This window comes from Lepisosteus platostomus, chromosome 9 (genome assembly GCF_059453375.1).
Source record: "Lepisosteus platostomus isolate fLepPlt1 chromosome 9, fLepPlt1.hap1, whole genome shotgun sequence".
Classification (NCBI taxonomy): domain Eukaryota; kingdom Metazoa; phylum Chordata; class Actinopteri; order Semionotiformes; family Lepisosteidae; genus Lepisosteus; species Lepisosteus platostomus.
In genome coordinates this window covers 50,431,274-50,458,040 of record NC_142619.1, presented here as the reverse complement: position 1 = coordinate 50,458,040, position 26,767 = coordinate 50,431,274, and the positions used below count along the sequence as shown (strand labels likewise).

General features: G+C 38.9%; 1 protein-coding gene and 2 long non-coding RNA genes across 3 annotated transcripts in view; 1 reads left to right on the top strand and 2 right to left on the bottom strand.

Annotated features, from left to right (window-relative positions):
* The window catches only part of LOC148655176 (uncharacterized), a 20,707-nt gene extending 1,754 nt beyond the window's left edge, over window positions 1–18,953 (top strand). Inside the window, exon 2 of the long non-coding RNA XR_015941203.1 lies at window positions 18,455–18,953. This is a non-coding gene — a long non-coding RNA (uncharacterized LOC148655176). The remainder of the gene's footprint in view (window positions 1–18,454) is intronic.
* On the bottom strand, window positions 15,004–26,767 carry cav1 (caveolin 1). Its single transcript, XM_088645440.1, has 3 exons — window positions 26,610–26,767; window positions 25,583–25,750; window positions 15,004–16,542 (listed from the first exon to the last, which is right to left on the bottom strand). Exons 1-3 carry the CDS (start codon window positions 26,640–26,642, stop codon window positions 16,201–16,203), a joined length of 543 nt encoding a protein of 180 aa, XP_088501566.1. The 5' UTR covers window positions 26,643–26,767; the 3' UTR covers window positions 15,004–16,200.
* LOC148655175 (uncharacterized) lies at window positions 20,024–25,576 on the bottom strand. The gene is made up of 2 exons (XR_015941205.1): window positions 22,109–25,576; window positions 20,024–22,006 (listed from the first exon to the last, which is right to left on the bottom strand). It is a non-coding gene; the product is annotated as an uncharacterized LOC148655175 (long non-coding RNA).

Below are 26,767 nucleotides of genomic sequence, written 5' to 3'. Positions count from 1 at the left end.
GTACAGCCTGAATCTGTGCTGTCTAAGAGTGTTTTTGGCTTGCTACTGTATATCTCTGAAGCCAGGCAGGTCTTAGCCTTTTACTGGATCTATAAGGATAGGATCTGGCAGTTGGACCAGAACAATTCTTTTTGTCTCGGAAAGAAAATCCACACAAATACCTAAAACAAAGAGGTTTATCTTAAGCCAAAGCCCTCAGTTGTCTATGAATATGAAATATTTCATGATACAGTTTCGTAAGAACACTAGATGGGTGTAAGAAATCTTTTCTGCCAGCAGTGCCCACTGTTATTCGGCAATGCATTCTGATTTGGTCTTTTGCCTTGAAGCTGGTCTTATGATTTGCCTGTGAGCTGGCAGGCTGTGGCTGCTTCTTTGATCAGCCCATTGTCTGCTCATTGTAATCACTGGCTTTCTGGAAAAGAACCAGAAATAGCTTTTGGATCATAATCACATGTAAGGACCACTGTGCTGAAAATATAAGGTTGGAGTAATTCATCATTGCATTCACAGTGTGAAGGATACAGCCATAGAACAGTGCGTGTGAATGGTATATAAATGGCTGGCATTTTTATCGACAACTGGTCTTCAGTAATGTTAGGGAGCATGCCTACAAATTAATATTTCCCCTCTGTTTTACGTGCTGTTGCTATTGTATGGGTTTCATGGTAATTTCTAGTGCATTGTGATTAGTAATCTATGCTGTTTTGGATGATGGTAACATCCTTTCTTTTCATTTCTCAAAGCCCAGAGTAAAGTAGTCAGCAGCCATATCACTCTGCAACTCACAACTGGCAATCCACTGAAGCTCAGCAGGTGTGAGCCTGGCCAGTACCTGGATGTGAGACCTCCTGGGAAAATTAAGGTTGCTGCTGGAAGAGGTGTTAGTGGGGCCAGCAGGGGGCGCTCACCCTGCCGTCCGTGTGGGTCCTAATGCCCCAGTATAGTGACGGGGACACTATACTGTAAACAGGCGCTGTCCTTCGGATGAGACGTAAAACTGAGCTCCTGGTCATTAAAAATCCCAGGGTGTTTCTCAAAAAGAGTAGGGGTGTAGTCCCGGCGTCCTGGTCAAATTTCCCCTTGGCCTTTACCAATCATGGCCTCCTAATAATCCCCATCTATGAATTGGCTTAATTACTCTGCTCTCCTGCCGTCGCATCATCCAGGTGGATGCTGCACATTGGTGGTGGTGGAGGGGAGTCCCCATTACCTGTGAAGTGCTTTGAGTGGAGTGTCCAGAAAAGCGCTATATAAGGGTAAGCAATTGTTATTATTAAAGCATCATGTATATATTTCATTAGGTATAATGCCACCTGCTGGACAAAAACTACATTCATATCTATACTCCGCAGTGAGCATGACAACACAGTTTACTCATGGTAAAGCATAATAAAAAAAGAAAGCAAAATCAGCATAGCACAGCATTATTCTGACTAGTTTTAATTTAAGGGCTCACAATCTCTGTGCAGCAACTAACTAGAGCAACCAGCATTATTTATCACCTGAAGGTCAATATAAAACGGAATTAACTGCTGACAATGTAGAAACATCTATTGCTCGCTTGATTAATGTTTCAACCTTTAGGAGTTTTCCGAGCTAATTTTGTGGATAATCTTCTTCCTTTTATCTATTGACATATCTATTTGTTTACTTGGCTGTTTCTGTTTTAGTAAATGACATAAAATCAAATCGTTGTGGCTATAGATGTACAAAATGTGGAAACTATGTACATTTTCAAGTTTTCTTAGAATCCAAATTTAATTGCCATCAAACAAGCAACAGGAAAATGTGCCTCTAAAACGCTGACAAAAAGATGAGGTCACACATTGGGACATAATGTCAAGATGGAAAAAAAAATGTAATATTTTAGACTTGGTGCTATTTTACTCATATCAGACATGCCTGGAATGGATAGGAAATTAGGTGATGCTTATCTATAGATACATAAAAATAGCTTCCAAAGAATAATAGCAAGGTGCACTTTAAAATCACAGTGTATACATTTCTTGTTAATTTTATCTTCATGCTTCGCATACCAGCTATAAAATATATAATAAAGATTTCATTTCAGTGTGTCTCACAGATTATTGTACAGAAATCAGATGAAAAGACGATACTGATCGTATCACAATTTAGGGATCATTAAAGGCCACTTCCAAAATGAATTTACTTCTAGATCTGGATCATAGTTTTTCTGTCAAATGAAAAACAGAAATATATACACAGTCAACTCAGTTCCTTAATATTTATATGAAGGCTGATAACACTAATATTTGGCTTCCTGTTGTTTATCACAACTTTGGCATAAACATAAATGTCAGCAACACAGCAAGATCCTAATATTTAAGCATGTATTAATAAAGCATTAGGTAGCAAAATCTACCTTTTGCTAATAAAATGAAATGATGCATCATAAGTAGAAATCAGTTTTTATATTTATTAATATTATATTTATAATATTACACATTACACATTCCTAAATAAAGTGTGAAGACCCTAAACTTAAAGTCTTAACTAAATTTCTTAAATGCCTTTGAGGAAAGTGCTTGGAAGTATTTGACTATGTGCACATTTTTCACCTTACTGAAAATTAAGAATACAAGTATATTTCTTAATGAATATCATTTGCAATGTTTATTTTAGTTGATGATCTAGACATGCATATATTCAAAAACAAATTATGCCTTATCATACAGACAGGGAAGTCTTTCTGCTTATACCACAGCATCGAAATATTGACTAAATCTTTCGCAGGCACTTCCAATATTTACAATATTTTTAAGGGTAACCATTAGGCAGTGAAGCACTGGATTTCATAATTTGGGGTATACAATATGGGCCACTTGATGTGTCTGCCTTCAAGAGTACTTTTACTTCCTGTAGATTACCTCATATACAAATTTGAAATTGGATGTTTCTGCAGTACATTTGTCACAAAAGCAAATCACGGAAAGCACATTTAGCTCCTGTAGGTACAAAGACCACAAAGAAGTACTTTTGAGGATGTTAAACCATGAAACGCAACAAGCTTGTACTTAAAAAAAAAATGAAACTGTTTTTGAAAAGCAAACAGAACTCATTTAAACAACAGCATTATTTCAATAAGTAAATATTCTGACCATAAGAAAGGTTAAAACATTTGCAATCCAAATGTTGTCTAATCTGCTCCCTTTTGATTATATATGTGGCATGTAGCAAGATTATCAGTCACAGGGGAAATGAGAAGAAAATGTTCCTTAAACTGAAACATTCATCCATTGTGAAGACAGCAGTAAATCTAAAATTCTGGGTCCGAAAGGGCAGTTCATCAGGAAGAGCAGAGTGTGTTGGACCAATTGACAAGATAAATATTGAGCAGTCTCCAGTACTGGGGAGAGTAATGACATTCAATTGACTGACTTAACAGGACTGATGATACTGTAGGAGCAAATTTCTGAAAAACACCTTTGTGCTGTTATTTCCATGGGAATGTACAGTAGTATGTGGCCTGTTAACAAAACAACTAAATGTTTCAAAACTAATGCTTCTGAAAAACACCTTTGTACAGGTATGTGCTGTTATTTCCATATAAATGTAGTAAGTGGCCTGTTACCCAAACAACTCAATGTTTTTATTTCATAACTAATGTCCCCAGATAAAAGTCTTTTTCAGTTCGGAGAGGAAAAAATGTTCCCTTTACTGACACCAAGAAATATTTAGATTTTCTATAAAAACTAAAGCAAATAAGGGAGCTTACCCCCCAGGAAAATGAAATTATCTCAGCGAAGCTGTTTTCATTATTCATACATGTGGACTAGTCAATAAAGAGATCAGATGAAATTTGATTATGTCAAATGCACAGCTGATTCTTACACAATTACGTCAAAGGCTGCCAATAAAACCACTCCCTTTGAGTCCGTCAGCCTCGTGAATCTGATTTTGCTTTGTAAGCTGCTCATCATGCCAGAAAACAGCTGTTTGTTATGCCCAAGGGGTCTTCAGCACAGCTGCATCACAGAGGACAAAACCAGCCTTACCCTCTTTTTCCATGGTGTCTGGTTGACATGTTCCAGTTCATTTGCCTGAAGCGTGTTGTGCAAACAGGTAATAAAATAAATCATAGTGAAACCACGCCTGATGCTTGTATCGAGGAATAGTGCACCTTAAACAGACAAAACAAATCTAAGACTCCCATGATTATAGCTAAATGCATCATAAAAATGATAGGTATCTTAATAAAGAGGAAAGATATATATCGAATTAATATTACATTTAAATGGAAAAATATAAGTGAAAAAGAATATTAGTATTATAAGTGATGATTAGTAGTTATTATGTAAACATAATGGTTACATTTAAAGCAAAAAGTCCTACATATTTCTGTATTTTATACTTTCTAATATGTTCTGTGCATTTTATGATACTGTTTATCAGCAGTCTTGGAATCAACAGAAAAAATGGAGAACGTATTGGGAAATGAAGTGAAATCTTTATGGCACTGGCTAGCACACATGAACCAAACACGTCGAACTCTTCTGGCCTGAAAACATTCACTTAAGTGTTCTTGGATAGAATGTATTTGTTGAACATCCCTTTGGTCTTATGTTGATTTTCAGGCTTGATTTGATCCTACTGTAGTTTCAGGTGATTCCTGAACTCATATTTGTAGTAATTATATGTTGTACAAACACTCCAGGCACTGTAAACCATTGTTTTTCTAAAGTAAATGGCAGTACTTTCCAGACCCTGGTCTGTGCAATGCAGTTTTGTTTTTAAAAACGTCTTTAATGTGATACAATATACAAAGCTCTTGACAGCTTTGGTGGTAACTTTGTTCATTTGACATGATTGTTTTTTCTGCCAAAGTTTCATATTCTTTCAATATCCATTTCACATTTCAGTTAACCTTGAAGACTTTCCTTAGAACTATCAGTGAAACCAGAGGACTTGAGAGGAAACTACAGGGACGTGCATTTGAAACTGAGAACAGGATTCATCTCTTTAACCAGAGGATTGTGGGAGTGTGGAGTAAGCTATCCAGCCATGGTGTAGAAGCCTATACCTTGTCGTCTTTCAAAAAACAGCTGGATGAGATCCTGCCAAATGGACTAGGTGGGAGGCTGGAACACGTTAGCCAGCCTTGTTGTTGTAGCCCATACCCTGGCTTATTATTTTGCTTGCTTTCGTATACTCTTCACCCCGAAGAGGATGTCAAAATTCTTTTCATATAGAAGGAGGCCACTTCCTTCACTGCTGATATGCAGCACCCATCTTACACCAGCTGTCTCATTACACAGCTGTTCAGGTGAAACTGCGAAAGGACTCTATCATGAAGAAGGCCTTTATTTCTTGAGGTGCCTCAAGCGATGGGGGATGCCAATACATGTGTTGGTGAACTTCTACCGCTGCACCATCGAGAGCGTCCTCACCAACGGGATCACCGTGTGGTATGGCAACACCTCTTCGCGAGAAAGAAAGGCACTGCAGAGAATGGTCAATATGGCCCAGAAGATCATCGGCTGCGGTCTCACCGAGATCAAACAGCTCTATGAGGACTGCTGCCATGGTCGAATTCTGGCCATCACTGAGGACAGTCACCACCCCGGGCATGAGCTCTTCACCCCACTGCCCTCAGGCAAGAGATATAAGAGCATACGGACACTTACCACTAGGTTCTTCAATAGCTTCTATCCACAAGCAGTGAGACTGGCGAACACATTTAGCCATCCCCCTCGGACCACACCTACACCATCACCATCTACCTCTTTATGATTTCTTATCTATTGCACATCTCCAGTCATTGCTTACACGTCTGTATTGTTTACATTCAAACTGTCTACATGTTTACTTGCACATTGTCTATTGTTTGTTTGTACATTGTCTTGATGCACTGTTTGCACTTTGTTTTGTTTTTTACACTCGTTTTACAATCAAGAGACTTTCTGTAAGTAAGAATTCCATTGTACCAGTACCGGTTACATATGGCAATAAAGGTCAAGTTCAAGTTCAAGGTAGTTGCAAAAAAGTGCCCCTTGAATTGAATTATGGGGCAATTTTGAGAAGGCCAGATTTAGAATTTGGGATCTACTAAAAACATAGCTGTGGGATCTTTAGGGACCAAGTAGTCGGGAAGTACTTGTCTTAAGGCTGCCGCCTCCAAGCACTCTGTGTTCCTGGTAACAATAAAGGGATATTGGTGTGAAAATTCTCATCCAGGGGGAAGAGCTCCCCCTACTGGTCGTACACCAGTACCTTGATTTTCCTTGTATCTCTTCCATCCCAGTACTAAGCAGCCTTGCTTAGCTTTGACTATACATAAAATGATAAAGAATTATAAAAATGTAAATTGCCAAGAACACGTGCTGTTCAAATTCTCCACTACCAAATTCTGAAAGCTTTTTAGCATCCTATTCCTATGTTTGCACTGTATGGCCTTAAGGGTATTGTCTTCTAGTGGTAAAAAACATGAACTATTACAAAAAGTGGGCTAAGTAAATTAAGCGTAAACTAAGTAAGCTGATTTATTTTCGGAAAGATTTTCCACAAGCTTTTTATTATTAGTTGTAAGTGTTTTCATGTAAGTGCTCTAGGGAACGTTTCTTTGCATTTTTTACAGTGGGAACTATAAAATATGTCTGTGGAATTTTAATTGGGATCAGAGGATGAAGAGCAGAACTTTGTGAAGAGATTCAGTTAAATTCATCTAAAATCCTTATAAAGTAAAGGGGGATTCTCACTCTCAAATCTATAAAAAATAACAGAGAAAGAGAAAAACAGATCTAAAGGACCACAAGAAAGCTTGCTCCGTCTTTCCAAACAAAAGCAAAAATGTTTTATGCTACATACAGTATTTGTGCAAAAACAAAATGTAAAACTTTTAGAAATAAAATTAATTAAAATGTAGTAAAGCAAAAGATGTATAAATCATAAATGTGTCATATAAAAAGAGCTTCATAGTTTCCAATACACAAATAACCAAAACACATTATGCAGATGAATGCATACTACAATCTACTGGCAAAATGTATGCTAATTGTTGCTATATGATTCTCAGTAAAATACTTCTGTTTGGTTATTTCTTTGCTACTTTCCTCAGCTTATAAAATTAATTTCTTTGCTTCTCCATGTTTACATTTACTGCAGTTACACAATAGTTTACCATTGTTTTTCAATTGTGATTTATTTGACTTGTATTTTTTCATAATCTTTCAAACAGGATTTATGTCACAGATGCATAAATATCATCAATAAATTATTAGTCAGGTAGAGTAAACAAAAATAAATTATTATAAATGTGAAAATTATCTATGTTAGTGCCTAAACAGGTTTAACTGACAACGTCTTAGTTAATACCAGTATTTTTAACTGGCTACTTTCATGGCATGAAAGCTTAGATCTCTTGAGTGAAACAAAAATATTATGCAAATATTATTATTCCACCATGATTTCCTTCTATTAAATGCTTCAATTAATTAGTGAGTTTGAGAGATCGTACTGTATGTTTTGACTATACATTTTGGATGTAACAGAAATTAATAGAATATCGTGGAGAAATGAAGACGAAGGACAGGAAAATATTTTGTATATGTTGAGCAATTTTTTGAACACCCACGAGAGGGCACTAGACGCGAAGTTTTAAAAAGTCCGCGAATTCAACAGAGAGGCACGAACTAATTACACGACAAACATCCAATGGCTGAAGCAGGGCACACGTTATAATGATACAGTAATGACTAAGACTTGTGATAAAAGATATTATGTATTGATAATATTGAATATTATTCAGTATTTTTTAAAGAAGGCCTAGGCATCTGCAACATGCAGGGTAATAATAATAAAAAGAAAAATGTCCTACTAACACCTCATCCAGCAGCAGCCTTAGCCTTCCCAGGAGGTCTCCCATCCAGGTACTGGCCAGCCTCACACCTGCTGAACTTTTACAGGGTGCTGTGTAGTCTCACAATCCCCTAATCTTCACCCTGTGGGTAAAGAAGGGGCTCCTGTTCTCAGTTTTCAATGACTTACACATAGTTTCCACTTGTGTCCTCTGGTTTGTGTTTCACTGTGGATTCTGAAGATAACCCATTGGGTTGACTTTGCCAACATCTTTGAGGTTTTTTAATATCTGAATTAGGTACCCTCTTGTTCTGCTTTATTCAAGACCCATATCATTAGATGAAGACTAAAGTGAAGTTAATTCATTTAAGCCCAGGAATGTGTCTTTCTTGTAAGTAATTTCTTGGAGCTCACTGACTCCCATCTGGTATCTAAAGTTCATGTTTTTTTACTGCCAGCATGCAGAGCCCTGCTCTTGTGCCTAGCTCCATCCTTCCCACCTGCCAGGTGTTTGCCCAGGGCTGAATTTTGGCTTCAGTCGTCTTAAACATCTTATACAGCTTCTACAGTGCCTGTTAATCCTCGTATTTTACTGTAATCAACTATACCAGAATCTAGATAACTGAGGTAAATCAGATACTCGTACTGACCACACAACAGGCGATCCTCTAATTATATCACCCCAGTCTGAGCAATAGAGCCCTCCTCTATTTTCTACCCATTAAGCAACACTTAACTGAAGAACCTTCATTACCTTGAATGCAATCCATCTGCAGTTTTAGAATTAAGTGCAAAAGTTAAACAGTAAAATATTACTTTAAATATAACATTGTACTATATTAAATGCTTTTTGTATCTATTGCTTCTGTTGCATCTTTAAAGAACTCTAAGAAGATAGCTAAGGAAGACAAGTCATCTTAATCCATTGACTATCCCCAATAACATTGTCATTCACATTACTATCTATGTTAAAATCTAATTATTTCCCATACCTAAGTACTATTGCTCTATAATTGCCTGATTTGGTTTTGTTACTCTTTTCACAGAATATATTAGCAATTTTCCAGTCCATGGAAAATTCCAGTCCCGTTTCTTGAGAGACTGCTGGAAGAATTTTATTAATGCCTAGTAGATAACATCTTCTTTCCATAAGTACAGTTGTTAGAATACCATTAGCCCTAATTTTTTCTTAAGTGCTTCTAGTAAAACCTTCACCTGTAAAACTTGTGCCTGCTCTATCCTAATATTATTTATATAGGACTTTGTGTTTGCTCAGCCTGAAGCATATTCTTCATGTCTTATTTGAGAAACGCCGAAAAAAAATATTTTAATAGATCAGGCATTTCCCTTTGAATAAAAGTTTTCCATCTTTAATTCCAAGTTCATCCTTTACTGCTCTTTTGCATTTGTAATAGTGAAAATCCATTTGGTTATTGTAGACTATTTTAGTATTTTTTTAATGTCCTTATATCCTTTTTTGCTGTTCACACATTTTCTTTAACACAATATATATCTTTTTTTGTCATTTTAGAAAGGGATCACTTTATATTTAGGTCAATTTTAATTGATTTCATTTGGTCCACTATTTCTTATTTACTTGAAGAATTAATATTTTTTGGTGCTTCAAGCACAACATCCTTAATGGGGTAAGATCAGTTTTCTACTAATTTTATGATTATCCTCTCCCATGTACTCCCATTCTCTTCTTTTCTGCAATGGGAAATGTCTCTGTATTGACTGGGTCTTTACAATTTCAAAGTATAATTCCCAGCATACAATATCGTGGTTAGAGTTTCTCAGTGGTTCTCTTATGGCTGTTTTAGCGTAGCATATTATTTCCTCTGGATAATCTGATGTCCAGATTGCCAAGTGGAGTAGGTTTCAATGTAGTATTGCACACGTCAGATTATTTAAATATTCCATACATAAGCACAAACACTTTGAACTGGAGCTCTATTTGAAGTGAAAGTCTCAGCAGTCTCTCAGATATGGAAGGAATTAGGCTAGGGCTAATTCTGACTTCTTACATTCTACTTCACAGTATGTGTCTGCAAAATTAAAGTAACATTTGGCAGGGCTGCCCTACCAGGGCTCAGCTGGCGTGTTCCCTTTTCAGAACAAAACAGTGGGATCATGATATTATTATGTTCCAATGTGCGAGGAGAAGCCCACTTAAATGGATTTGATGTTGTTAAAACATGGCAGTATTACAAGTAATGTACAGTGCCTTGCGAAAGTATTCGGCCCCCTTGAACTTTTCAACCTTTTGCCACATTTCAGGCTTCAAACATAAAGATATAAATTTTTTATTTTATGTGAAGAATCACCAACAAGTGGGACACAATTGTGAAGTGGAACGAAATCTATTGGATTTTTGAAACTTTTTTAACTAATAAAAAAATGAAAAGTGGGGCGTGCAAAATTATTCGGCCCCTTTACTTTCAGTGCAGCAAACTCACTCCAGAAGTTCAGCGAGGATCTCTGAATGATCCAATGTTGTCCTAAATGACTGATGGTGATAAATAGAATCCACCTGTGTGTAATCAAGTCTCTGTATAAATGCACCTGCTCTGTGATAGTCTCAAGGTTCTGTTGAAAGCGCAGAGAGCATCATGAAGACCAAGGAACACACCAGGCAGGTCCGTAATACTGTTGTGGAGAAGTTTAAAGCTGGATTTGGATACAAAAAGATTTCCCAAGCTTCAAACATCCCAAGGAGCACTGTGCAAGCGATCATCTTGAAATGAAAGGAGTATCAGACCACTGCAAATCTACCAAGACCTGGCCGTCCCTCTAAACTTTCAGCTCAGACAAGGAGAAGACTGATCAGAGATGCAGCCAAGAGGCCCATGATCACTCTGGATGAACTGCAGAGAACTACAGCTGAGGTGGGAGAGTCTGTCCATAGGACAACAATCAGTCTTACACTGCACAAATCTGGCCTTTATGGAAGAGTGGCAAGAAGAAAGCCATTTCTCAAAGATATCCATAAAATCACCCTCAACACACCATCCCCACTGTCAAACATGGTGGTGGCAGCATCATGGTTTGGGCCTGCTTTTCTTCAGCAGGGACAGGGAAGATGGTTAAAATTGAGGGTAAGATGGATGCAGCCAAATACAGGACCATTCTGGATGAAAACCTGTTGGAGTCTGCAAAAGACCTGAAACTGGGACGGAGATTTATCTTCCAACAAGACAATGATCCCAAACATACAGCAAAATCTACAAAGGAATGGTTCACAAATAAACGTATCCAGGTGTTTGAATGGCCAAGTCAAAGTCCAGACCTGAATCCAATCGAGAATCTGTGGAAAGAGCTGAAAACTGCTGTTCACAAACGCTCTCCATCCAACCTCACTGAGCTCGAGCTGTTTTGCAAGGAAGAATGGGCAAGAATTTCAGTCTCTCGATGTGCAAAACTGATAGAGACATACCCCAAGCGACTTGCAGCTGTAATCGCAGCAAAAGGTGGCTCTACAAAGTATTAACGCAAGGGGGCCGAATAATTTTGCACGCCCCACTTTTCATTTTTTTATTAGTTAAAAAAGTTTCAAAAATCCAATAGATTTTGTTCCACTTCACAATTGTGTCCCACTTGTTGGTGATTCTTCACATAAAATAAAAAATTTATATCTTTATGTTTGAAGCCTGAAATGTGGCAAAAGGTTGAAAAGTTCAAGGGGGCCGAATACTTTCGCAAGGCACTGTAAATGTAATATAAATTCTTGACTTTTAATGTAATTATATTTCAATGCAGGCACTCTTTTCAGCCATCGCTAATGTGGCAGTACTGTTGAAGTCCACCACCTAAAACCAGCTCTAGCATGTACTATATAACCAAGAAAGCATTCATGTACTGAACAAACGTGATAGCTCCTGTGCAGCTGTTTTTTTTTATTTTTGCCTTTTGTAGAAAAAGAGGAAAACAAGAGCCATCCTTTGCTTTTCAGATAATAAAATCATTTTCAGCATGGACTGTGAAAAGCAACTTATTGTAGATGGCATGACATTCACAGTGAGCAGGGGTGTAAGGCAGTGGAACATCAGTTATACACATTGAATCCCATGTGATACCATGATGTAGTCGAGGTTGAAAGTAGGGAGCTCGCAGTGGCTCGTGGAGCATGTGTGTCTATGACTCAGTGAGTTTGAGTTTCATCAATTTTCTGCACAGTAGGTAATCTGTCCTTCCTGCCTTCGGGCTTACCATAACTCTAAACCCACTGACATTGGTGGTTTTGAGTGATCAGAAAAACTGTCCCCCACAGCTCTCACTAAAATAACCCATTTTAATGCAACAGCTCTTCTCAGCAAGGGAACCCAATCTGCAAGTATGTTGCAGCTTTTCCCAGATGCTGCTCCATGCTGGCACACTCCTCTACCAGTATGCAAGGAGAATCCTTCGCCATCAGCACTTTATTTCATCATCAGCCCTTGATGCAATAAAATGTGCACTATTTGCCTAAGTGGAAACATTACTTGCATTTAAACAATGGTTTTGAGCAATCAAGTTGGCAAAGCATTATATCAGATTGTTGTTTAGAATAAAATAAATACATTGATTTGGCAGTTGGGGTTTTGAAGCTGATGAAGCCTTATTTTTCTTAAATCTGTCATCTGTAGCTTGAGGCAGCCGAATCTTCTAACAGCAAGTCAGAACAGATGGCTGATTGTAAAAGCTGTATAGTAGGCATGCATAACAGGGTGATACACATTCTGTACCACCCAACTGCGGTTCACAGTTCAGGGGAGCACTGTTACTGTTTTCTATTCTAACCCCTAGTGGTTCAGGAAAACACACCCAAAAGAAGAGAAATCTACAACCACACCGTCTTCGCTTCCAAAACAGACACCTTTATATTCCCAATCAATAAATATCGCTGTGTTTGATTAAAATTAAAATATTTGAAATATGCTTTAATATACCTAATGTAGTACTATTGAAATGTCTGCTGTACTTTTAAGTGATGTTTTACAAATGTAGTACTACTGAAATTTCTGCTGTACTTTTAAGTGATGTTTTACAAATGTGAATTATCTTTTGCATCACATTTCAATTTACCTGTGAAAGTTCAAATGTTATATGGAGTCCTGTTTAATTGACCTTGAAGTTTGGAGTATGCTGTTATTGAACTAGCCATAGTGATAATGTTAGCTGCTGTTTGAGCATTGTAAAATACCATTACATTTTCCATATAAGCTGCAGTGGTGCTAGTCCAGTATTTGTCCTCCAAGTTCTTAATCACAGATAATTGATAATTGAGTTTAGTTCTCAATTTGAGGCATATTTTAATTTTTCTCTCAGCTCTTAGAGCTGTTTAAGAAATAAGATCGAGAACTCTTAACAAGTGGAGGAGCAACAATAAAGTTCTGTATGCTGTTGTTGTTGGAACAATATACTTTAAAGTATTTTTTAAAACAAGGTTTAAATGCAGTAAAACAGTTAAAGAAAGGTCTAAAGAACCAATCAGATCAATTAAATGCATGAATTTACATCCAACAAGTATATACAGCAGCTCAGTTATAAATAAAACCAGCAGAGACCGAGGTACCATCCTGCAGCCTTGATCCTGGTGTACCTCTGTGTCTGCTGGTTTTCTTCATAACTGAGCTGCTGTATATAAATGTTGGATACAAATTCATAACTTTGATCATGTCTTAATGCAAAATATTTCAAGCCTTCTTTGTAAGGTTTATGTCTTAGACATATAGCTACTAGACACATAGCTACAGACAACACAGTTAACTGGAAATCACAGCCTTCTCAGTCTTTTGCACCCCTGGTTAAATATGTGTCTCCTTAACAAAATATTGAGTGATTTGATAAAACGGTTTAAATTAGGTTCACAAAGCACACAACTGTAGTCATACAAAACTGAAATATCATCTGTTACATCATCTGGGAGTTCGCAGGCCGGAGTTGCCATGGGAACACGGAACATTCCCATGAGCAGTCGTCCGTTCACCGGCCATGCGAGAACGTGCTCGGGCCATCTCATTGTTCCCCCTTCAACTTTTCAATCAGGCTGCCAATCCAACACTCAAGCGCCTGATTGTTCTACCTATCTCAGGCTTGATTCTCTGCTAGACTGACGCTCTGACATGTAGCTCCCTAGAGCTGTGAGACCACTAACACTACATACCTCTTTCAACTGCAAGCATTAGTTTACTACAGTGGCGGACTAGTGCAGGTCACTGTTTTCGAGGCCTCCACCTGCATGCTTCTCTGCACCAGGTGCTTCAGGCTTGCTGTCTAGTCGGCTCTCGAGAGTTATCTGGAGACGTACGAAGTCCTGCACTTAGGTTTTGGCCTGTCAGCCTTTTTTTAGCAAAGCTCGGCAGCACCTGCAGTGTAACGTCACCATTGGATAAATTTCCATCCTCTTAGGTTAGTGGAAGCACCTTTGACAGCAATTACAGCAATGAATCTGTTGTACTGTACAGTAGGTCTCTACACATGGCACCCTAGAGTTGCAATATTTGACCATTGTTCTATGCAAAACTGTTCAAACTCTGTCGAGCCTTGGAAAGTGTCGAAGGCTAGCAATCTTCACATCATGCCACAGATTTTTGATTGAGGTTCTGACCGGGCCACTCAAGGACATTTACCTTTTTTGTTCCTTAGCCTCTCCAGTTAAGCGGTGGCTGATTCAGGGGTCGTTGTCATGCTGAAATGTGAACTTCTGTCCCAGTTTCAGTTTTCTGGCAGAGGGCAGCAGGGTTTTCCTCATGGTCTTTTCTGTATTTTAAACCATTCATTTTCCCTTCTGTCCTGCCAAGTGCCCCAGTCCCTGCTGATGAGATACATCCCAGTAACATGACACTGCCACCACTGTGCTTCACAGTAGGATGGTGTTCTTTGGGTGATGTGCTGTCTTGGGTTTGCATTTAGGCCAAAAATGTCTATTTTAGTCAGACCGCAAAACTTCTTGCCATATGTTTACAATATGATTTTTTTCAGTAATGGCTTCCTTCTTGTCCTCCTGCCATAGAGGCCAGATCTGAGGAGTGCTGGGAAATTGTGGTCACGTGCACACTTTGATCAGTCCAGCCCATAAAAGCTCTTTTAAAAGGTGCCATTGGCCTCTGGGTAGTCTCTCTGATCTGTCTCTTTGTTCAGTGCTATCTTCCTTCCTGAACCCTCATTGTAAACTCCATAAAAAAGCCCACATAAACCAAAGGATTTGTTGTTAATGTTTGTATTTTATTGTCTTTGGCATGAAATCAGATTGTACAATAAAAGCATGGAAAGGGAAATTCCATTACATATCAAAAATATTAACTTTCTAGGTGAATACTGCATCTTCACAGACAGCAGATAGACATATATGACACCAAAGTGAGCAGCTGTCATCAGTTGGAATCTTGTCATCATTTTAAACAGTGAAGGAAATTCAACTAAAACTCTTTTTAACATATAACAGATTCTCCTCACCAGTGTGCACTATACAGTAAACTTCAGAAGTTGTGAAAAAGAGGAACTGTTAATTATCTTTTTTGACTACATACATAAAATACAATGTATAACTTCAAGATATTTCTTCTGTAATTTTAAGGCTCAAGAAAGTGAACTGAAACACGCAGAGGGTTATTCAGTTCTCTCCTCAGTGTAGAGCCAATATAATCTGTCTAATATTTTAGTGACACGTGCTTACTAGAGACATTGCTTCTTATATAATCACCACCATTTCAGCATAACAAATTTTCAACATCTAATTCCTAGCAGTGGGTACATAGACTAAGTGTTACTTGTGAAAGAAAACATTGCCATTATGCTTTCAAACATCATGAAAAGCTTTACTAGGAATCAAAGAGGCAATGAAACAAACTATGCAAGATTGATCTGGCTCCTAATCATGTGTTATTTTGTTGGCTGCGTTTCTATATACTATCACCACAATGAATAAAACTAGCAGCATGCAGCACACTGGGCAGCAGGGTGGCAAAAAGAACATTCTCTTCAAAGCTGCCAATTTGAGAGAACACTCTGCTGTTGAGGCATAATCCAAAGCCACCGATCCCACTGTGCAAGCTTGCGCTGCGTACTAAAGGAGCTTAACTTCTGCCAGGCCTCTGTACGTATTACAGTTACTAAACAGTGAACAGTACTTTATTGCGTTGTACAACGATGGAATGAGAGAGTAAAAAAAAATGGCGTAGCCTCCTAAGGCAGACTACCAAAAAAGGAGAGCTCAGTCCTGGAGTGATAAACAATAGAGTAAAAAAAAAAAATCTAAGCAAGGCTTTTTTTTTTCTTTTCCTGTGTCAGTGTTCATTAAACTGTTGCTGGAAAGCAACTGTGAGCTTGTAGGCAGCAGAGCGCTGGTGTCCGACCAGCCATGGAACCTCGGCTCTTGTGTGTTTCTGGTCCCTCTTTCTTTTACACCTCCTTGGTCATGGACACCCGCACACCGCTGAAGACCTTGCCCATAGCTTCGAACAGGGGGTCGCAGAACGTGTGGATGCAGATGGAGTAGACCCTGCTGACGCACTGGATCTCGATCAGGTAGCTCTTGACGCAAGGCACCACCGCCCATATGTGGAGGAAGGACAGGATGGCGAAGAACAAGCCCCAGATGAGGGCCAGGGGGATGCCCACCAGCGCGGTGAGAAGGCGGTAACACCAGTACTTGGTCACGGTGAAGGTGGTAAAGCTGGCCTTCCAGATGCCGTCGAAGCTGTGGGTGCCCTCGGGTTCCGCGATCACGTCCTCAAAATCGACCTGAGTCGGGACAGAGAAAGCATCGTTTGAGCACTTGTCACAGACGGTCCCCCCCCTTCGATTAAATGAGCTTCAGACGAGTGGACGACATTGACTCACGGGAGATTACTGCTGGGCTAGAAAGACAACCTAAGAGTCAAGCAAAAAGAGCTTTAAACAAATCAACAATCAGGATTTCTTACACCGTAGACAGCTTGTCACCACATTGTTACAGTACATCTGCTGGCATTTGCGGACATTTACTTTAACAAAACTGCTTATATATCTCTTATTTTTGCAAAGGAAACTATTGATACGAAGCACATTTTCACAAATGTAGCAGCGATTATATTCTGCTCCCGGGACTTCCTCTTCCAACCTAATTTTTTTATTTAAAAAATAAAATGGCTCAAACACATGCAGTAAAACAAGTAAATGTGGCTGTGTATTTTTAAGAGCATGTTTTTGCACCACTTTGAAACAAATAGCAACATTTGTCAGAGACAGAACACCGAACAGGTGATGAGATGATTTAACCTGGTGAAATTCAAGAGAGGAGCCATTATGCCCTAATTATTGATAGAATAAAGCCTTTACTGTATGTCATGAAATGTTGGAGGCTGGAATAAATACCTCAGGTAAATACATAAGCAAAGGAACCAAGGTTTTGAGCAGACCACTCAAATGGGCATCGGCAAGTGTGATGCAGACACGCAGAAAGAGGTAGACACTAATCTGGTGACTTATTGATGGACGGGTCTAAGTGTGATGATCTAGTCAAGAGTCTTCGGTTGCTACAAAACTCCTGTTGTAGAGACACATGACAACCTGACTCCACGGAGGTGCAATGATCATGTGCCGGGAGGTGTGCTAATGGAACTCAGAAACCAGTGAACAGGCACATGCTTGTCCAAGCTATTCAAGAGGAATGGCACAGTTACTGTAGATTCGTGGATCAATAAGCTACTAAGTACCTAATGCGCTACATGGGCCAACTGGCCTCCACTTGTTTGTTTTTGGTGCATGTGTGAAATTGAGTAAAGAAATGGGGCAGGGTGCACTCTCATGAAATACAAACAGCCCTATATCAAAGCCAAGTGTTAAAATGGTGTAAAGTTGGTTTACAAGCTGACTGTTAAAATGAGCATTTCAAATGTTTCAAGCTGCTCGTCTGTTTCAGAATTTGATCAAATAAAACTTGTGCTTTCACAGCTGAACTATAATGATGTGGCGAAGGCCTGATGTCCTTTCAGTGTTCCAAGTTGTGTTTCTCAATAGTAGCAGAGAAAACAAGCTCTTAACAAGCACTTCAGATTTACTATAGGTAGAAAGAACCACATCCCTGCTATATTAGACATAGCCAACAGGAATATTTGACAGAGAAAAGATTCACAATTAACACAGCATCAGATGAATGTTTAATACTGATACTGCTACCCTATATCTTCAACAACTGAGAAGCAGCTGCAACCTCTTCTTGACTATCTTATCCCTACCACTTCATAAAGCAAAGATGAACATTGTTATAACCCACATCATTTACAATTGGATGGCTACATATAAAGTATTTTTCGAAATGAATTAGCTTAAACAAACACAATCTTGGTAGAATTCATCTCAAATGAGAGGGAAACTGGCAACAGTAATTTCTATATTATGTGGTTGTTTCATATAATCCATCTTTGGATACACTCCAAGCTTTTTTTTAAAAGAAAAGCAATGAATTATGCAGAGCATTTTGACGTTTGACATTAACAAAAAAAAACACACTTCATCCGCATCTAGCGTCATAAATATTTAGCTATCTTTATACCCAAGAAAAGGTAGCTGGATTGCAATACATTAAAAATGAATTGACATTGTAAAATAGAGTTAAATTCCTGTACAAGCTGATCCTAAAGATGTCTAATTATCACTGTCTTTCCCTTCTCAGGTAATTGAGTAAAAGGTTGGCACTGTTTCCACTGAAAGAAGACTCTGAACACCAGGCACATATCTTGATATGTATGGTGGACAACATGGGGACTTTTTCATTGATTTCACAGTATACGCTCTCTTCCAAGGGCCTCCGAACAGAGCAACAGCTCGGAAGTGGGAGGGCTGGAGAGCTCTGGCCTTCATCTCGTTAGCTACTTATTGTGCTTCAAAAACATCTGAAGTGGAATGGTAGGCATGTGCACAATGTAATGTTGCAGTCAGTCCTGGACACACACTGTCCCTTCACGCTTGTTACACTTTTCATTTCAGTACGCTCATCAGACTCTGTGTCCAGAGAACTGAGACTATAAAAAGGTGTTACAATGTGCGGTTATTTTGTTCATTTAACTATTTGTTGTAATTAACTACAACAATTACTGAGAAAGTGTCAAAGATATTTTGTAACCTTTTGTTATAATTTGTATGTTGAAAATAAATATACATATTCAAATGTTTTGGTCACAGGATTGTGTGGACGTTGTACAGTATGTTCTCCCTGTACTGTCCATGTGGGCTTCCACCAGGTACTCCAGTTTCCTCCCACAGTCCAAAGCCATGCTGGTGGGATAATTGGTTTAGTGGAAAACTGGGCCTCGTGTCGGTGTGTGTGCCTGGCGTGCAGGGTGTATCCTGTCTTATGCTCGTTGGTTGCCCAGGTCCTACCACAACCCCGTACTGGATAAAGAGGATAGAAGATAAATGGATGGCTGGATGTTTAGATCATTTACAAATGAACTCCAAGCACCTTTGTGATGAGAACAGTTTCAATGTCAGAGCAATGGTATAATATTCCGGGAATTTTTAGTTCATCTGCCTGCATCTACCTATTTTTTTAACTTCATTTTGAAAACAGTGACACCTCTTAACATACTGCTCGTGCTTTTTGTTTTTACATTTCAAATAAAATAGGGTAGAGAAATTCCAAAGAAATATACTTTGGTTGAAGCCCCCTTCATTAATGTCCTGGAGCTCAGCCGAATAACTATGGGAGAGCATGTGGTATATTTTTACTTAGAAAAATCAAGTGTCAAGAAGAAAATGTCTGAGTTTCAGGAGTGGTCTCAACACATCCCAGAAATAACTTCTGGGCCACACTGCATTTCAGTATAAAAGACAAACCGTATACAAAATTTGGTAGTGCCCAAATACTTTCCAGAAAACCCATATTTATTTTTTTTCCATAAGAAGGGATGTGAAGACTCCTGTTGCTTCATACAGTGGGATAATTGCCTATTTACCCTTTTATGTTTTATGTGTGTTTACAAAATGGAGAGGAACTGGAGTCATTCCCAGATGAACTTACACTTGTGCTCCCATGCTGCTGCAACTACTGTGCACAGTTGTAAGAGTGCAGTTTACCTACAGGAAAGGCTGATTTTCCAAACTTTTCCCAGTAGAGCTAAATTTGTTTCTGAAAATGCTAAAGGGATGCTGAAGGTTATAATGTGACAAAAGCAAGTGACAATCACAAATGGACAATTAAAAGGGGCAGAGGCTGCTCAAAATGTGTTCATCTTGGGCGAAATCTGGACAAAAAATAATTTTATGGAGATCTATTACAAATAATAAAACAGTAACATCACTTAATCCTGTACATATAAAATCAATGCTATCAATGATGTCAACTAAATCTTTAACAGTAGAATGAAAATAGAAAATGAAAAAAACAGCAATATACAGTAACAGCACATTATCTTCTACCCATTCTTCACTTTTACCGAGTCTTTAAAGCAGATGATTGCACATTCCTTTTGTAGTAGTTTTATACAGAGTTTATTACAGTCAAATGCAATCTGGCTAAATAAATACAGTACAGACATTTGAAATAATGGCAAAATATGTTATTCACACACAGCCCTCAAATCCACATACCCCATTAGTATGAGGGCTATGTATGTTTTTATTAAAGACATACATAGACTTAAAAACAATTTAAGTCTTAGGTGCTGTCTCTCAATAGAGCATGAAAGAAAAATAACATCACAATGATGTTATAGTATTAACGGTTTTGGACAAACAGATGTAAACTATTTAGGAAAGCAAATTCTAATAAATGTTAACTGTACTCGAGATTCCACGTTCCTTCCTTAGTTCTCCTGGCTCCGAGTTCGGAGCAGAGTTTGAGTTTGGAATCACTGGCCGTGTTGACAGCAACGGCACGATGATTAATCCGTGTCACCAAACCAAAAGGAGGGAATCAAATGAACGAAACCATCCAACGGCTCGGGAAGCAAGGCGTCTTATTCACTGGAACTATTCCTTTCGAAAAGAATGCATCATTTGGGAGCGGCACATCTTTTTTTGCCAGCACGCTCTATGGTCGAGTGAAGTTATCGTGTCCATAAATTGTTGTGCGGCCTTGGACACGTTGTGCACAGGGCCTTCAAGGTTAGCGTGTGTCCTCAGCTGCAGGAAAACAGGTCACAACTATGACTGTAGCTTCTCCTTGTTACACTTCTCCAAGATATTCTTCCAATTGTCTGACAGCGGTTCTCAGCATTCTCTGGCTGGGGATTTACATTTTAAGAACTCAGTCACAAGAAGGACCACTAGATACACACAAAAATATAATTGAAATATATACACTTAGGGTGACGACTGCTACTATGTAAGGAATTGTTTCTAAGTGTTCCTTGTTTCTAGGATATACTGTACCGGGACAGTTTGCAATGACCTCCAAAAATCCCAGGACCCTTGGAGGAGGACCACTGGTTTAAGCCAATATTATTTTTGCCAAACAAGTTAAGTCTTAGGTGCTGTCTCTCAATAGGCATGAAATAAAAATAACATCACAATGATAGATTATAGTATTAATGGTTTTGGACAAACAGATGTAAAATATTTAGTAAAGTAAATTCTGAAATAAAGCAACAAGGTATATAGGCCTGACTTTTCCCCAACTGTGTTTATTCTAAATTCATCCGGAAAATTACAGGTTAGCCAATGTTAAAATAGACACTTGCAATGGCGTTATGCCAGGATTTCTTAATTATGTCACAAAGGCCAACACAACCTTGTTGGTAGTTACACAGTCTCCAAATAGCACTGATTTTGGACTATCTAATGCTATCGCATGCAAGCAAATCTAGGAGTAAAAATCTTGCTCTGTGAAACAAGCTCTTAAACATTTAAGTCTGACACTTCCTGCTCTGTTGAAACCACATAACAGGTCATTTTATTTTCAAACCTTTTATCAGTTTGAGGCTGGATTTCAAATGTACTTTCCTTATTAATGCGCAATGCGCGATAACAACCCAACAGTCTAAATTTTAATTTGATACCTTTTTGGGTACACACACACGAGGCCATTTCGCCTCTGACAGACCAAACCAAAGAAATGTGCGTGGATACAATGTGGTGAGCATCATGCTGTGTCTGTTCAAGCCAAGCAGTAGGACAATAGAAGTGTGAGGTTGTGGGAAGAAATCTCCTTTAACCCATTCAAATGTCAGGTGCAGATTGAGGGCACCACAGTAATGCAGCCAGGGTCCTGGCTTCAAACCTGGTTCTGTGCGTAGTGTGCATGCCCTTCCCTTTTTCTTCAGATTTTCTCCAGGTACTACGTTTTCCTCCCACTGTCTAAAGACATGCGATCTACGTTAACCAACACTGGCCCCCATACTGTATATGCTTGTGTTTTGCATTAAACTGGCATCCTGTCTAGGAAACTGTACTGGCTTGTGCCCTGTGTTGGCAAGGTAGGCTGAAGCTCTCTTTAACCTTCTACAAACAGTGCATTTAGTGAAATTAGAATGGATGGATGGCGCAGACTGAAGACAAACCTACTACTCAGCAATGCATTAAGAAGTGCTCACACTACATCACTTTCAATAGCCAATTATATAATTCAAGTTCAAGGTAGCTCGAAGCCTTGGTTACACCCCGGACGGCACTCCAGTCCATTGCTAGGCACACACACTCACGCCAGGGCCAATTTAATGGAAGCTAATTAACCTACTAGCTTTGAACTGTTGGAGGAAACCAGAGCACTTGGGTGAAAACCCACAGGTACAGTACAAACTCCACACAGCTAGTACCCCAGGAACTGAACCAGGTGTCCAGCACTGCAAGGTAGCAATGGCTACCACTGCGCCACTTGAGTTCCTAAGGCCAAACGTTTTCCAGGAGCACAATGCAAGACCACACAGGGCTAGGCACAATGGCACAACCTCAAGAAAATGTTGAGGTCTTGGCATAGTCAGTACAACAGACCAATTTTTTTTGACCTGAGTACAACAGACCTTCTGTGAGACTAACTCAATGATACCATCAACAGGAGTCAACTCCTGTGTGCAACCCTCACTATCTGACGATAGCAGGAGAGGAAAAGTGGCAGAATGTTGCATAGCTGTCTCTTGGGAAGATGATTAGGTATATGCATAAATTATGTCAGGAGTCCATTATCTTTTGTTCATCTACTGTATATACGCTTGAAAAGCATATAAGAATGTAAACTTTGCTGCCTCTGGATAGTCTTTCCAAGGCTTACATTCTCAGAAAATGTTTCCCGGAGCTGAACAGCCAGACAACACCCACACATCCACTGATTCACTCTTCCCAATCCTCAACGTCAAAATGGAGTTTATAACGAACGTTTGGCTGGGATAACAACAGTCAAGCTCAATCATCCTCAGGCGGTCTGTAATTTGCAATTAATCATGATGTCATCTCCTCACTTAAACATCATAAATACTGCACATTATCTCCCTCTCTCCCCCTCTCCCTCCCATTTGTCTCCTTGCATCCCTCCTCCACCTCCGCAGCCAGCTGCCCCTCGGTCACTCCTCACTCTGCAGGGGTGATGGCCAGGAGGTTACCCCTCATCCAAGCAGGTTAAACCAAATTATTGGAACTTTAAGTACTCAATTAACCTTTTTTATGGCTAATTCTTGGCTGTTGTCATTCCTAGTTAAAGTATCTTTATTAATCCTCAGCGGACTGTCCTTTTCTAAACAGAGGCTGAAGCCAAACTTATTATTTTCCAAACATTAAGCCACAATGAGTTAATTTCATAAGAGCAGTTATGTATTTTTAATGTCTGTATCCGGTACTCCATGGCACAGCCGTCTTCTACCCTTTTACCATAACTTATAGTCCTAAGAATCTGAGACGATGTTCCGTCTTCTCAAAATATGGTAAGCGATTAAATTATTTTTTTTCCTCATAATTGAAGAGCTTAAACTACACATTGAAATTATGCATGGCTGCACACAAACGTTTCCAGTTTCCAGCTGTTCAGAGTTTCTTCATACACATGGAAATATGTACACCCTTGGTAAATATCAAAATGAATCTGCTGGAACACTTTTCAAAACGGCAGATTGCTCAATTATTTCCAGTAACATCCTAGCCTCTATGGGATCCACCATAAAACAGTCTTAGGCTTCAGCACAGGTGTTAAATATTTACCTTACTTTAAGTCCCGGATGTTTCATTATTTGTTTTTCTAGTCCTAAAACTCAAATCATTCACTTGAAAGGAGGATTTGGAGTTCTGAAATGTAATTATTTTGAATTATTCAACCGTGGTGAGCCCGAGGCATTCTACAGGTGCCGTTTCTTACTTTTGGATTTCATCGATCCATCTATTCTCTTCTTCCAATTCAGGGTCATAGGGGAGCAGGAGACTATGTTGGCAAGCAAGAGGCACAAGGCACATTTCACTCTGGACGGGATGCCAGTCCATCAAAGTGCAGACACACAGACACTCAAGCACACACTTGCACCAGGGCCAATTTTTTTACAAGAAGCCAATTAACCTCGCACTATATTTTTTGGACTGTGGGTGGAAACCAAAGCACTCAGAGGAAACCCATATGGGAATACAGGAAGAACATACAAACTCCACCAAATAGCACTTCAAAGTCGAAAGTGAACCCAGGGTCAAGGCACTGCAAGACAGCAGTGCTAATCACTTGGAATTTGTCTTTGTCTTTATTCAATTAATAAATGTGTTTTCTGATTTAAAAAAATGCAATTGACAAGAAATGAATACGTGCGCGAGAGAAATTTAAGGAGTATGCACGCAAAGGAGTATTTGCATGTTCAAAACAGTAAAACTGGCATCTCCATTTAAAAGTCAAATACACATTCAATTTCTTAAAATAAGTACCCTTCACTGGAAAACTGCACTAAATTTAACCACTCCGTCAACAAAATACTGGGCACCAACCAATGTCAAAGCAAGAATACAGAACACCACTGAGTATTTTCAAAGAATTCCCGTTCTTCAACATACAACACAAATGAACACCATTCTGCTTGAGGTGTAGTGAAATAAATACATATTTTTAATTCAACTTTAGTCTACGACAGAATATGATAGAAAACAAACCACTCCAAATCTTCAGTCGTTTATTTTCGCAGTATGACATTCCTTCAACGTGCAGGATGTACACTTTAGAAAACGTTTGCTCACGGTACAAGCAGGGTTGGTTTGAAAAGTCCGATTTCGGAGTCGACTACAGTATGTACGGCTGCTTGCTGCGCTCATTTACTGTACGTTTGAGTGTTGGATCGTTCGTCAGCTCACGGATGATTTATTTTCTCCTTCTAAATAATGTTTCAGTGACAAGTCAGTGACATACCAAAGGGGTTGCATTGACCCCATTAAAGATAAAATAATTCAAAAACTGTGTTTCTCCTCGCAGGATATAGGCATATATATAATTAATAAATATATAATTATAGGGACATCACATAGGGTTTTTAAATGTATTGTTTTATTAATTTATGGGCACTCGATAGAACTTCAAAAGCCGTCGAAATTCCAAGGATAAAGGACCTCAGGACCTCTAGTAGTTGTAGCACGTAAAAATTCACATACCAACAAGAAAGAAACACAATTTTTTTACAAGTTCAAAGATATGGAACATATCAGAACTTCGGTGAAAGTTGTCTTAAACTTTTCTTACTACTATACTGAAACGTCACATTTCCCTTTCTACAAGTGCATATGTACCAAGTACCGTGACCATTAAAACGTTAAAACATAAACACCTGTTCGCCACACATACTGTACAAACCCTGTTTCTCAGTTAATATTTCAAATCTTTAAAGGGGATGTAACATGCGCACCCACGTACCTTCACCACATCGTCGTTTAAGTGTTTGGGATCCCGGTTAACCAGGTCGATTTCTTTAGTGTGAACATCGTACATCGCTTTTTCGTTCATACTGTCGTTATCCATGCTCTTGTTGTTTGGCTTGTAGATATTTCCTTGTTTCCTAATGAATGGCGAATGAGGAAATCCCTATAATCCCGATGGAGAAGAAAAATAAAACTGAATCAGAAAAATCAAATCAAAAGCGAACAACTTGCAGAAGAGCAATGAGTTTGCAGCGCGTCTCAGCCTGGGATGGGTTTAAGTGCATAAAATATAGCACCACACCCCTCTGAACTACGAGTCTCGCACTCACCACAAGGGGTCATCTACAAACACTTTGACTCCAGATCAAACTCCCAGGAAAAGAAAAGAAAATCCAAAGTAGATCGTCTTTGGAAAAACGGTATGATTTAATGGCAGAAAAAAAAAACATCTACCACCCAAGTATACAAAAAAAACCCATTAAAAATTAAAACAACTGCAGCTGATTTTCAGAACAGTGAACAAACAGGTCTTACTGGAGCTCACCTATATGGGTAATAGGCATGATCATTTTTAAGATAAAAAGAAAGCACAAGACCAGTTACGTTAATGCATAGATTTCTGAATCCAATATCAAAATTAACGGCAGTTGCCTTGAAGCATAAAAATACCAGACCGTGTCAGAAAAATCAGATCAAAGGTTTGCCGTGTCAGAAAATAGACAAAAATAGGCTACTTCTGATGCAGTTTAGTACGTCAACGTCTAAAATGAATAAAACGTTACAATCAAGAAATTATGCGTTTATAAGCTAGCTATTTGGACCAAAAATAAATAACTTTTCATAAGCGCAAAGATGTCAATACAAGATGACATAGAGACCTGTTAAGAAGCAAGTATTTAGCGATATGTGTACACAGTGTATGTAAACAGTTTGAATCGTTCACTTTAAATTGAAAGCTATAACCCTTCAACAAACGTCTTAAACGCAGTGCAGTCCCGAAAGCTCGCTTTAACACAGCGTACCTCTGATTCCTCGTCCTTGATACCACCAGTCATACTGTCCTGAACCTGAAATGTGATCAGATTAGGATTTCTCGGCAATACAATAACTTTTTGAAGGAAGCAAGAGAGCAGAATAGGCGTGGGGTTTGATGGTACTGGCGGGACTCCAGGGTTTGTGC